Genomic DNA, 14,122 nt, shown 5'->3' with positions numbered 1-14,122 from the left:
GAAAGAAGAAGAAGAAGCTTCAGGAATAAAAGCCTRGATGAAAATCTCATTTAGATAGTATCTCAGGATGTGTGTTTGGCTGGTGAGATGGAGCTGGGGCAGATACTCCAGCAGCATCCCTCCAGCAAAGCACCAACCAGACTCATTCCTAGCTTGCATCAGCCTCTCTGAGAGAGGCCAGGGTTTACCCTATGCAGAGCTGCTTCTACCTTTCCTGCCTTCCCCATAGAAGCCCAGTGTCCACAGAGAAAGTCAGCTTCCTGCAGCCTCGAGCTGCCACTGCTCTCCTGCTCCACCATCACTGTAAATATTAGCAACAGCTCGGTGCAGGGGTGAGCCCTGGCTCTGAGAAGTCAATGGCAATGCTCCCACTGCTCTTGGTTAAGGCCAAGACACGTTTTCAGAAGAGTTCAACTTCCTGCATTTCCCCTTAAAAGACTTACGTGTGTGGTCAGGGTGTTAGAAGTGGGGAAACCAGGAGTTGCCACAGAGGAGATCAGAGAGGCCCACCAGCAAACAGCATTTCTGCTCAGATCAGTGGAGATCCCACAGAAAACATGCACAGAAGGTTGGGTGCTGCACCACTCCAGCACCAGCTGCACAAGGCTTTTCGGCTACTCTTCCGACCAGCCCCGAAAGCTAACTAATAGGTCTGCTGTGGTGGTTCAGTTATATGACATGGTATCCTTTGGCACTGAAAATAGCCATTTCCAGTCCAGATTCTTATAGTGCAATGAACAAATGAATTAATTAACTACTGCTGTGTTCTCCATCAGAGAACAGTATTTTTGATGAATCTGGTAGCAATGGGTGGGCTGCCTTTCCAAGTCTCTGTCCATGAGGACTTCTCATTTTCTTGTATGCATGTTGTTTGTAGCATGGTTGGGATGCAGCCATTCATGAATTTCCTCAATTGTTTCCTCCTATTTTCAGCTTAGAGAGGACATGTATGCAGAGGTGTATATGAATGTGCTAAAGTGTGTTTGGGTGGCAAAGCTTGTTCTTTGGCATCTATAAAGAACAGTCTTTGAGAAAAGAATAAACAAAAACAAATATGTCTGTAGATGTGCTGTGAATTTGAGCCAGTAAACCTGAGATTTATCTAGTAATGTTTCTTTTTTTCAGCAGTACGTTTCAAAAAACGTAATCTCCAGCGAGCGTGCCGTTGAGCGAGAAACAGAGACCTCGTTTTCCACAAGCCACTACACTTCAACCACACATCACTCCACRACAGTCACCCAGACACCCAGCCACAGGTACTGGAATGGGGACATAGACAGCACCCGCAGTGTTAGTTCTGTTGTTACACAAACAGAAAAGACATGTAAAAAGACAAATCTGGAAAACACATGCTCGCTTTCATAGGATTTTAATTTTAGGATTGATGACACTTGACATCATGTCATCTAATTAATTATCTTTCCAGGAATTTAAAGGGACCTTTGTTCACTGACATGCCAATACTGATACTGTAAATTTCTTATGAATTTTGGTTTGAATTAGTATGAATTTTAGTTGTGAATTTTAGTATGAATTTTCAGTAACAAGCCCTTTGTTTTAAAGAGTGGTCTCCAGTCCTGATGGCTGGAAGTCCTCCTTCTCTTTCCCTTTATCCATGCATGCATAATCATCCTGCTGTACTTGGGTTCACACAGCTCACAGAGCTCTGGAGCCCCAGGTACCTCCCCAGGGTTACATTGCCTGCGCCAAGCCGCAACAAAACCCTTGCCTCCCTGCGTAAACTTCTAGTTTCTTCTAAGTTTCTTCTAAACTTCTTCCAAACTGCTAGTCCACATTCTCCTGGTTTGCATTTACAACCAAAACACCTTCTCACGCTCTCCTGCCTTTTTCTTCCTCTCCAGTTGGAGTAACGGCCACACCGAGAGCATCCTCTCTGAAAGCCGCTCTGTCCTGGCGAGCTCTTCCATGGAGAACAGCCGGCACGCCAGCCCTGCGGGGCCCCGGGGACGCCTCAACGGCATTGGCGGGCCACGGGAGAGCAACAGCTTCCTCAGGCATGCAAGAGAGACCCCTGACTCCTACCGAGACTCTCCCCACAGCGAAAGGTACCACAACGACCCAACTGCTGTGGGCTGGTGGGGCCAGGTGCTCTTCATCTGTTTCAGGATGCATCCTGGTGGGAGGAAAGTTAGCGATATTATTCTTGCAGGGTATACCTCTCCTCACTCATAAATAGTAGTTTAAAGTCTACCAAACATGTCTTCCCTGCCTGCCTCTTCTGGACTTAATCCTTGCAGGCAGCAGGTCACATTTGGATAATGTCCACCAAGAGTCACTTGTCAGAAGTTTTCACTATAAAGTACACAGTTTGCAAGCCAGAAGAAGCCAGGACATTATTAACTCAAGAGTAATTGCAAACAAAACTGACTGGGAGTTTCCCAGCAAAATAATTTTTTCTCATAAAAGTTTGGGTCATCAATACTTAAGCTGGGCCTTGAAATAGATCAGTTGAAAGAAAACTTTCACTGGAAAAGGTTTCTTATCATCAAAAGTCCCTTCAAATGCTCTCAGTCTTTATTTTGCTACTCTGAGGTCATTCCATAGTTTCGAGATAAAAACTCAGCCCAGAGTTTTGATCCCAATAGTCAGAAGAAGACAAACCATTACCAGATTAGTTCTTTGAGCATTGTGAAATTGCAAGGAGTTTGATCTTATGAGAAGTCTATGACATCAAAAATATAGTCAGATAAGCCCCAGGGAGAGTGAGTGGCATAGGAGACATGGTGTTGATTTCCAGAAAAATGACTGTGCGAGTGTAGCAGAAGCCATTTATATGGTGTTCCCTCCACTACACAAGGAATTGCATATCAGTAGGGCAATGAACCATGACTGTGAGCTCTCTAAGCATGGTGGGACTACGCTAAGCATCATGAATCCAGCTCTCTTCTTGCTCTAAGTGTTTTGTGAAAAAGCATCTGTAATTTACCATGGAATTTAATTTTCAGGAAATGCAGCTCACATGACATAAACAGCCATGGCCCCAATCCAGCAGAGCACTTAAACACATGATTAACTTTTAATCGTGAGAGTAGTCCCACTGAAAACAGTGTGATTATTCATATGGGTAAAGCTCAGCATGTACTTAAGCGCTTTGCTGGATCAGGCCCTATAGCAGTAAATATTGCATTGTCTCCTGCCTGGGAACCATGAGGATTGCACTGTTACACTCCTGTAGATGACTTGTATTATACCTTAGCATATTTCGGACTTTGTGTGTGAAGAGCAAAGATCATTTACTCAGTCTTGCTGAATTGCCTTGAATATCCTAAGCAGCATTATGATATAAGCTATATGTATTTCAGGGGGGAAAGAGGATTGTGCGCTTTTCCATTTCAATTAGAAGAAAGAAGGCATTTTGCAAATTATTGCAATTCTTGAACAGAGGAGAAACAGCAGCATTTCTGTGATAATTCACCAGGCACTGATGGCTTCGCCTGTGCCTGAGACTCCAGAATACAGACGATATTTCCCTGGGCATTAAATTAGGCCTCATCTATTTTTAGCATGCAGGAAATACATGGCAGATTATTTCTTAGAGATGGATTGCATGTATGCTTCTGTATATAAGGGAGAAAATGAGAGTTATTTGCAACTAAAAATGACTCTGAAACATAAAAGAATGTGCAAGCTGACAAATGATTTCCTGAAGCAATCAGTGTTGCTCTGCAGTGAATTAGTAAATCAAAGCCGTGTTCTCTCCATCCCCTACTCCTCTGAAATCCCTCAAATTTTTGAAATAAAATCAGAATAATAACAGATAGGCTCTGTTGTATCCCTCCATTGGAACCCATGATATGAGTAGAGGCACCTGTATTTTTGAACGTCCTTGGCCATCTTACAGCACAGAAACTCATAAATACCATCTCTGCTGGAAAAGACTGGTTATATAATGAAGCTAGCAGCATGTAACTAGCTAATGCTCCTCAATGGAGTGTGAATGCACTCTGAGCCCTTTTCACTGCACCAGCAAGGTTCATGTTGTTTGCCATGAAGACAATTAAAACTACCGTTTTTTAACTTTCCCTTTGGGATTGGCTTGGGATAGAGCTGCGCATGTTCAGCTCCTGAGCCTCAGCTCATAGCCAGTAGCTGGTTAACACTATCCCATTACAGTGTGTGGGAATATATCAGAAATATGTAAATATGAATACTTTTACTGCGATGGAAGATAATCTTCAAAAAACTCTGAACATATTTTGCGAACTTAGTGCCTTAACTCAACAAGGTTAGCTCATTCAGCTTGACACACTCCAGTGTGTCAAGAAGATCCAAGTCTGTTGCTGTATCAGCTGGGGAAGTAGGAAGTTTTCAGCTGTCAGCAATTTAGAAGTGTTAAAAGGATGAAAAGGTCACTAATGTAAGGAAAAATAAAAAATAAAAAAAGAGATTTCATTCATTCAATATACAGGCCTATCAATTCACATTTGCTCTCACTGGTGACTAGCTTGATTAATTCTCATGCGTAACTCCAGATTTTTTTTTCTGCTTCGCAGCTGCTGTAAATCTGTGTTCCTCTACTGAGGAACCCTACATCACTTCAGTTCAGGATCTGTCCTTGTCTCTCTCTTATCCGATAACTCTGTTTTAGTCAAGAGGAATATGTGGAACTGAGTCAAACAAAGTTGGATATGAAATTTGGATTCAGGGGCTTTTGGTAATTTCAGACTCAAACAAATACATCACTAACGAAAAACTAAATAACATTACCAAGCATAGCCATATAACATGTCCCACTGGGGTTCTCATTTCTGAGAGCTTGGAAAGATTTTAAATTTGGACACGGCTGAAATTCAAGTAGGTGAACGTTGGATAAAAGGGAAAACAAAACCAAACTATGCAAAATGTCACGTTGGGCACTGTGCCTTTGACCAAAGGTTTTCAGGCAGACTCTGCCCGCCAGGAAACAGCATGACTTCATAGCATCTCACAGAGCTGTCCTGATTCAAACCAGCTGAGAGTCTCACATCTGTTGTCCTCTTCTCCTGAGAAAAGCTCTATGATGGCACCTGAGCTCCTCTTTCAAAAATTGCTTTCAACCACTAACCTTCCCACAAAGAATTGTGAAGGGATCAGGGCAAATATTGCCGAGAGAAGCTAGACAGTGCTCTGTGTCAGCACTTGTTCCCACAGGAGGACAGATTATGCTTCATATTTATGAAGCATATGAAGTTTATGAAGCTACRGCCAGAGGATTCTTTCTGGAGCTTAGCTCCTGGTCCCTGGCAGAACAGACAAGGAAACCCATGCCAATATGTAATAATGCCAGTAATAATAGCAGTGCTAATAATAATAATTTTAATCCTGCAAAACCTGAAGGAAAAATTAAAAGTATCATATTGCACTGCAGAAAAAGCTGTCATTTCAAAAAGGTGTATTTCTTGTTTCAAGACAAGAACAGTGTTGTTAGACAATAGCTGCAATGTGGAGATGATTTAACAAGTGCTCAGGCAAGTGCAATGCTGATCACAACTTGCCAGGAAAGGAATTTCCAGTTGCCTTTGAAAACCCAGCCCCATGTGTTTTAGTGTCAGGGACCCACCTCTGTTTTGCAGCCTCCTGGTGCACACACTGGATCGCTGGGCATCCCTAAGGCTCAACGCAGAGCAATCATGCTTTTTTTGCAGAGAGGGCTAACAGCCCAGATAATTAGCCTACAAGGCATGGAGCAGTACAAAGCTGTAGGGTCAATACTGCAAATCTTTCTCCAGCTACCCTGTGGTGACTAAATTTGGTAAAATGTAGCCCTAGCTTTTTTAGACAAAAGGTTTGTTTTTTTCCCCTTAGCCTGAGACAGCCTAGTCACTGGGAGGGGATGAAGCCCCACAAGGACTGTCCCTTGTTCTCTTCCTTTTGTTTCCTCCTTTTTGCTTGTTTGTGCCCCTGGTTCGGGACAAATTTTGCCTGAAGTGCTGCAGCCGCTTTCCTTGTGAGAAGATGCTTGTAACTGCTTTTTGTTTCTGTCAGTCCTCCAGTCTCTCAATCTCATTCCTGGATGAATTCCAGTAGATGATTCTGGCAAATAATCATCTTCCTAGCTCATCCCAGGCAAATTGACCTAGTGGRTTTGCCATACACCTCATGCTCTCAAATTCTTTACCCCAGAATCCCAGAAGTTAACTGTTTTATAGGCTCACATGTTGTAGGACTCACGATAGCAAGAATGTTTATCTGGGGGTTACCATCTTCTGTGAGTATGCTGGGGATCCTAAGATAGACCTCTACCTCTTTCCTTCACAGACCATATGAGCAACCACATTTATATGTCACCATCTATGTGTCTGCAACCTCTTCTTGTCTCTTTTTCTCCAGGTATGTCTCAGCTATGACCACACCAGCTCGCATGTCACCTGAAGACTTCCACACCCCAACTTCTCCCAAGACCCCTCCTTCCGAAATGTCTCCACCAGTTTCCAGCTTGACCGTGTCCATCCCTTCAGTGGCAGTGAGTCCCTTCATGGAAGAGGAGAGGCCGCTGCTCCTCGTGACTCCACCGCGGCTCCGGGAGAAGTATGACCACCACCTTCAGCAGTTCAATTCCTTCCACCACAATCCTGCCCATGAGAGCAGCAGCCTGCCACCTAGTCCTCTGCGGATTGTGGAGGATGAAGAGTACGAGACAACACAGGAGTACGAACCAGCACAGGAGCCTCCAAAGAAGCTTGCCAACAGCCGGAGGGTAAAAAGAACAAAGCCCAATGGCCATATTTCCAGCAGAGTGGAAATGGGCTCCGACACAACCTCTGAGAGCAGTAGTTCTGAGAGTGAAACAGAAGACGAGAAAATAGGTGAGGATACACCTTTCCTGAGCATACAGAACCCCATGGCCACCAGTCTGGAGCCGGGCACCACGTACCGACTGGCTGAGAGCAGGACTAACCCGGCGAATCGCTTCTCCACACCAGAAGAGTTGCAAGCAAGGTTGTCCAGTGTAATAGCTAACCAAGACCCTATTGCTGTATAAAACATAAACAAAACACATAGATTCACATGTAAAACTTTATTTTATATAATGAAGTATTCCACCTTTAAATTAAACAATTTATTTTATTTTAGCAATTCTGCTGATAGAAAACAGGAGAGGAAAAAAACTTTTATAAATTAAATATATGTATGTACAAATGTGTTATGTGCCATATGTAGCAATTTTTTACAGTATTTCAAAAATGGAGAAAGATATCAATGGTGCCTTTATGTTACGTTATGTTGAGAGCAAGTTTTGTACAGTTACAATGATTATTGTCCCGTAGTATTTTGCAAAACCTTCTAACCTTTAGTTGTCCTAGCTTTTTGGTGCACTGCATTATAATGACTGGATGTATGATTTGCGAGAAATGCAGAAGTCCCTCTGTTCGCTTGTAGTAGAATTCCCAAATCAAAAGACCCTGTAATGGCATTCCTACACTACCCACCTCACCAGAAAACCACAAAAATACCAAAAAAAGAAAAAAAGGAAAAAAAAGGAAAAAAAAAAGTTTCTTCTATAAGAAGTTTTATTCGCTTTTCGTATATGAAATGAGTTTTGTCTGCTCTATGCCAGCCGAAAGGTTTGCTTCATTGAGCACGGGGATAAAAGTAGATAAAGCAGCATGCTACTATTAATTACGCAGGATAACAAAAATCCTGCATTAAATAATGTTACTTATAGAAAGAAAGTAATACTGTGATTTTAAACCAAATATATTATTAATCAGAGGTCAGCTTATACTCACTAGGAGCTGTCATTTCATTATTTTCCAAATATTAATTGTCCTAGTTATCCCTTAGGAAATGGGTTCAGGTTAGCTGAGGCTCTGAACCCAATACTCTATTAAAAAAAAAAAAAAAAAAAAAAAAAAAAAAGATTTCTATTAGTTTAAGTTAATGGGGCAAATATTAAAATATTATAGCAGATATCTGTAATCAAACAAGGAAGAGATCTAGCTGGAAAACAAATGCCACTAATAAAAGTGCAATCAGTTTTCACCTCTATTTTTAATGTTGATTTTTAATAGATTATTTATCCTTTCGTTTCCCCTCAAATTTCTCCCCTTTCTTCCCCTCCTCAAAAAAAAGAACCCTGATAAGCTTCTAGCAATAACTTGTTAGCATTGCTGTTAGAGTAGTAAGAGCCACTCCTGGACACAGAAGTGACTTTCAGGGAAGAATTGATTTGCTGAATGGTTAAAAAGTGTAGAMGGTAGGAAGGATATGACAGAAGTATGGAGTTAATTTCTAGTCGCCTTTATTGGTTCAAATATTTCGGGGGAGGGGAGGCAAGGCTAATGTAAAGCCCGTCTATGAAGGCAAGCACACCATGAGGGTTACTGCCGTACTGTGCAAGGGCATCTGCTATAGATGTTCATATGACCAGTGATGGCCTTAGAGTCTCGGACTGGCAATGGACAAAGTGCTGTCAGTGCTGGAACGGTTGCACCCTTTCAGATAAAAGCAAATGGCCTCTTTTGCACTGAATTCCTATCAGTTTAGTCAGGGTCACTCTGCCTCTTCTCTTTGTTTGATTTTTGTTGTATGTTCAGTTGGCACAACACAGACTCAGGATTGATGTGGAAAACAAATGTTTTGCCTGGACTCTGGGGATTCTGAAAATGAGAACATATGTTCTACAGGTATTACTGGACTCTAAATAAGAGCCATGTCAAGAGAAATTTCAGCCAAACTACACTCATCCTTTGGGCCACGTTCTGGTCCCAGTTAAATGAAGAGAAATAAGTCAAGGAAATTTTGTCAGATGTAAACCAGAGGAGCTAAGGTCTTGACTCAGTAAATTGTTTGAGCATATGCTTATGTTAATCCCAGCAAAATTTATCTTCAGCATATGCTAGACTCCCATTGACACATCATAGGTATGCGTAAAGTTAGGTATGTGCTTAAGGGTTTTGCTGAACAAGGTGTCCTATAGTTTTGAGAGCTAGTGGTAAAGTCTAGTAAATGAAGCTATTTATCAGGATGATAAAAATCAGTGAGTTGGTCACTGTATAGACCAACCAGATAACGCTAATAAGAGTGTGGAGGAGTTTATTTGACCACCAGAAATAGGATGGGGGAAAAAAGTCAGAAAAAGAAGAAAATGATAGCAAAGTTGGAAGCTAGGATGTTGGTGTAGGAAGCCAAAGCCTGGCTAGCTCAGCTTTGGGCTACATAATGCCTGAAACAGCATTGCTTATTTGAGAAGCCTCTGGGAGACAGCAGTTTGTTATCTACACACTGCCAGGACTCGAGTYTCCTTTTGCCATTTTCCCTAGGTGGCACGTACTTGACTACACCTTGCTTTTGCATTCCCTCAATATCAAAGCAAAAGCTTTTTAAATTTTGGATATCATTCACTTATTTTCATCTCTTTAATCTAGTCTGTTTTTATGCAGTCCCATGCATACCTCCCCAATCTCTCTGCAGCCCAGGAGTACAGAGGGCCAGGTAGACTTTCCTGATGCCCAGCCAGCTGCAGACCACAAATTTCCAATAGACTTGTGCTGCTGAGTTACCAGAGGCTCTTAAAAATCCATCCTTTCAATTAGGTCTTTTATATCTCAGATGATTATGGAATGCTTACAAAACAGACAAGACAGAAAAAGGGTGTCAGAGAAAGAAGCAATTTGTCCAATATTACTCATCTTAGTGGCAGAGTAGAGATTATTGCCAAGGGCATTTGTAATTTCCTCCAGTATAGATCATCCATGGGGTCAGCTCATTGAAGTAACTGTCATAACCTAGACAGAATGGAGAGGAAATTTACTTCAAAATGGAGTAAATTATTTGAATTTACCAAAACTGCTATTGACTATAGAGGGCCGATAGAAAAGGAAGGAGCCACTGTATGTCTGGAGCTGTACCTGTGACATTTATTTAGCCTGGCTCTAGTGCAAAATGTCACATCTCTCCTATTGCAGTGCCTCAAAGTCAAAGTAGTGTCCAAGCTCCTACTCCTTTCCCTACACATGGTAGTGCACTATAGGGTATAAGCTAGCTTGAAAGCTGGGGCCTTCAAATGGACCTAAGACCAAAGAAATACAATTGGGGATCTGGCAGCCTGAGCCCTTAGGTCTTTGGGGAGAGCCCAGCCTTACAATACAAGTCATGCAACAGCGAGTAACAGGAGTTTCCCTGGCTTGGCACTCACTGAACTGGGAGCAGAACGTGGCCCCATCACCTCTGCACTTACTTTCAGCATATTGTGGGAATGATAGGCGTCCGCTTCAGCCAAGTCCTCACCCCAAAGTCAGCAGCTTTACATGGACCCAGGCTCTGCTGACAGGCTGCAGCCAGCCCGTGCTGGGCTTGACACTAGGGAGCAAACTGCACGTAGGGAGCAGAGCCAATAAGTCCGAAAGGGACAGGCCAGCTCCTCTATTGGGGATAATTGCTCCATTTCCCAGACCTCTGTGCTAGGGCCTTTACCCTCGGGCCAGCACTGTGTAAGCCTTGCCAACCTTTGGCTGAGAATCATGGCAAGGAGAAATGTGCTTTGAAGAGGGATAAAGTATTACAGAGGCTGTGAAGTTGTTCAAATTGTCGTGGTTTCCATGTTATTTAACTTAGACTGTGGGTTTTCTCTGTGTGTACGAGTGTGTGTGTGCGCGCGCGCGCGTGTGTGTGTGTGTGTGTTTATATGCGGAAATTCTCCATGATTAAAAGGTGCCCTTCAAGGGTGCATAGTTGGAAGACGCTGTGCACAACCTGGCACAGTTTGCCTGTTTAGCTGATGTTAATCAGTACAGCAGCACACAAGCCCATTTTCACCAGTGAAAAACTTAATTCCTTCCTCTTGGCTCAGTGATTCACTTCCTCAACTGAGCCACCTCAACACCCTCTGGACTGAGAGAAAAATCACTGACTTTATCAGGAAAACAGTGACTCTCCTTTCTTTCCAGTCCTCCAAAACAAACCTGCATTTCCCTGCTTCTCTCCAGCCACTGTATTGTCACACACATCACAAGCAGTTACTTGTGCATCTTGGATAGCAAACTTGTGTTCCCTCAATGGACACATCTCCGGCAGTTGAACATAAGCAAAGCCGCTTCTCAGTCCTGCAGCGTGGCTACATACCAACAACTTGGACTTACTTCYGATAAAAAAAATAGTACCTATGAAATGCTGCAGAGAAAAGCAGACAAAGAAAACAGCCAGATATCATCATTTGTAATTCTCTGCTCTACTGTAAATGCATCTTGTACATACTTGGATGTTTTCTTCATCATTTACTGTCTTTATGGATTATGTGTTAAAAGAGGGTCTCTCAGTTTATTGTGTAACACTGTAAATAACCTAATGTCCTTTATTATTTATGCATAGTCATCTAACATGCAGAGAAAGTTATCCTCATATTATTTTAAGATATATGTCAAAAATATGTTGCATTCTTCTCTTTGCTTTGAAAAAAATTGTTATGTATCCTCTTTTTCCCTTCAAAATGTTATGTATCCTCTTTTCCCCTTCTTTTCCTTTAAAAAAAAAAAAAGAATGATAATTTATTGTTCAGAAAGAGAGGGGATGTATCTGAAGGCAAACTGTTCAAAGAACATGCCATGGAAGCCACAAGCTACTGATAAACTAAAGAATTTATTATCCCAAATACAGAGCAATAAGTAATTGTTGATTTATTTACGGTTTTGTTATTCATTTACAGTAAAAGAGGTGCTGGAATAAATTGCTCGAGTGATGTACTGGCCCAGCTGCTCAGCAGACTGTGTCAGGCCACCAGCCATCACCTTTCTGGATCCAAATGCTATTGTAAAGGTCTGGTTTTGTCTAGCTCCAGAGATTTTTTCTGGACATTATATCCCTTGTGTTTCACTGTTCACTGAGTTTCCTAACTTGTACCTATGGAGGTCTCTGGCAGACACTCTTGTTCCTAGGAACATCTCTAATTTCTTAAACTAGAATGATTAAGATTACACTGACCATTACTACTCAAGAGAGGGAACTTGTGACTGTGTGAGGTTGCTTTACAAAAGTGTCATTTCAGTCCTCAAAAACAGTCAAAAAAGCAAATCAGATGTCAGGAAGTATTAGAGAACATCACCATGCCAGTGTACAAACTCACGGTTTGTGCAGATCTTACTGTTAGTTGTTCTGGACTTCTTGTCTCAGAATGGAAATAGTAAAACTGGAAAGGGGTTGGAGGGCAACAGCATGGACAGATATCTAGGACAGCTTCCACACAGGAGGAGCTGAGTAGTCTTGGGACTCATTAGTCTGCGAAAAAAAGACAGCTAAGAGAAGGTGTCATAAAGCTCTCTAAAAGCATAAATAGCTTGTAGAGGGTAGAYAATGACTTGGCTGTTCATTATTTTTTCAGTACAAAAAACTGAGGTACCAAATAAAATTAGTGGAAGTCATATATCAGAAAGATGTGGTTCTTCACATGGTGCACATGGAACTTGGAGAACTCTTTGTTGCTGGAAGCAGTGGATCTTAAGTGTTTCCTTAGGCTCTAGGAGAGCCAAGATCTCAGACAGAAGTCCATGGAGGACTGCTAAACCCATGGAAACCTCATAAATTTGGGGGAATCCCTGAACCGAAAGGTGGAGGTTGTATAAAAGTGCAAGTATACGTGATAACTGCCTGCTCGCTACCTTTCTCCACCTATCTGCCACTATTGGAGAGTGGGCAGTTGATGTGGCTATCCTTATGTGATATTAGTCTGCAAAGCCATTTGCTATTGACAAGGATTAAATAACAGAAGGAAAGGTAAAAGCAAGCCAGAGAGAGAGGAACACACCAGAGACATGCCTTACATGTCCTTTACACCCATCTGTTGCTAGACCCAGTGAAAACATGTAGGTCATATTCCTTCCACCTACCTAYGAACAGCATGTTAAACCGAGGAGGAAAGGAGGGATATTATCTGTCATCCTTCCTCCTTCACTCCCAACAGAGAGAATGAAGAGCTAGTAGGAGACGACCTGTTGTCCTGTGACAACTTCTTCATCTTGCCATTGCATGAAGATGGATGCACTGTTGGGAGACTGGGRTCCCAGCCTCAACTAAGTGCCTTATTACCTAAAAGCAGGCCCAGCATCCCACTACACAGTAGCCCTATCTTGAAAAGGAAGGTGTTCCTCATAGCTTCCACTTGTGRTTGTTGAAGTGGGTGCCACACTGCTTTCAGAAGGCTGTCTCCTCCTCAGGCATGTCCACAGGCCTTCTTGGCTGGGAAAGGAAGGAGAGCATTTCTAAAGAAGTTATGTACTACAGGAGCTAGTAAGARTCAACAGGACTTAGGACATCATGTTACATCGGATGCATCCTTTTGTGTCCCAAATAGCTGTTCTTGCAAAAATCTTCTTCATCACTCCATGCTGTCTTTGTCCTAGTGTCTCTCTGTGCTRAGCTCCTGTCTCTGCACTTCTCCAGAAGGTCTGGAAGCAGATAGAACACTAGAGCAAAAGCAAGCAAACACTATCCTCATTTCTGCCACCTTCAACTGGGCATGCTCTTTGCATGCCAACTCCACTGAGTCATGAATGCAATGTTTGCATGAGACATTCCCCAAGCTAGTTCTCTGCTTCTCAGCTATAACTGTGAGGAAGAAAACTACATCAAATGCCTAGTGAGGTTGCAGCTAGTCCTTGATAACAAATGCAATTCAGCTGTATGACTCGAGCAAGGCAGCATGTGCCATCTTCAGCCTATGAGCCTGAAAACTCTTCTCCAGTAATGACAGCCCCTTAACATTGGTGCTGGGAATCTTTCAGGGCCAAATCTTATCGTACCATTCAAAAACAAATCCCATTGTACCCTTTTCCACCCATCAAGACAGGGATTTAAGCCAAGCTCTGAATTTCCGAGCAAGGAAGAAATGGAACAAGATCAGGTCTGAGCTCTTCTAGGACAGCTGAGATGTAGACAGAGTACAGTATGGCTGTCTCCACCAGGAGGTAGTTTAAGGTCTCCTTTTTGTCATTATCGCATGGATTCTCTGAGCTTGAGATATAGCTGCCAAAATGAACAGGATTCACCTTGAAAGTTAGACCTCACTCTCTAAACCCTTAGAGGAGGTAACCTAGCAATAGCTTTAGTTTGAAGCTGAACTTTTAACATAAATGGCAGCTGTGTTACGGTTTCTATTTTCCTCTTTCCCCTTGGGAATAGTAAAAGATTT

The 14,122-nt window shown here is 42.4% G+C and overlaps 1 protein-coding gene across 2 annotated transcripts in view; it reads left to right on the top strand.

Annotated features, from left to right (window-relative positions):
- The window catches only part of NRG1 (neuregulin 1), a 98,672-nt gene extending 91,634 nt beyond the window's left edge, over positions 1-7,038 (top strand). For both annotated transcript variants that reach the window (XM_085317056.1, XM_085317046.1), the window contains exons 7-9: positions 1,126-1,256; positions 1,863-2,066; positions 6,331-7,038. In XM_085317056.1, the coding sequence (XP_085173182.1) occupies positions 1,126-1,256; positions 1,863-2,066; positions 6,331-6,982 (987 nt within the window). In that variant the 3' untranslated portion in view covers positions 6,983-7,038. The remainder of the gene's footprint in view (positions 1-1,125; positions 1,257-1,862; positions 2,067-6,330) is intronic.
- Positions 7,039-14,122: the final 7,084 nt, after the last annotated feature.

The sequence above is a fragment of the Rhea americana genome, unplaced genomic scaffold (assembly GCF_003343005.1).
Source record: "Rhea americana isolate MKP2758 unplaced genomic scaffold, rheAme1 scaffold_115, whole genome shotgun sequence".
NCBI lineage: Eukaryota > Metazoa > Chordata > Aves > Rheiformes > Rheidae > Rhea > Rhea americana.
The sequence above is the reverse complement of the archived record's forward strand: the minus strand, read 5'-3'. Positions and strand labels throughout refer to the sequence as shown.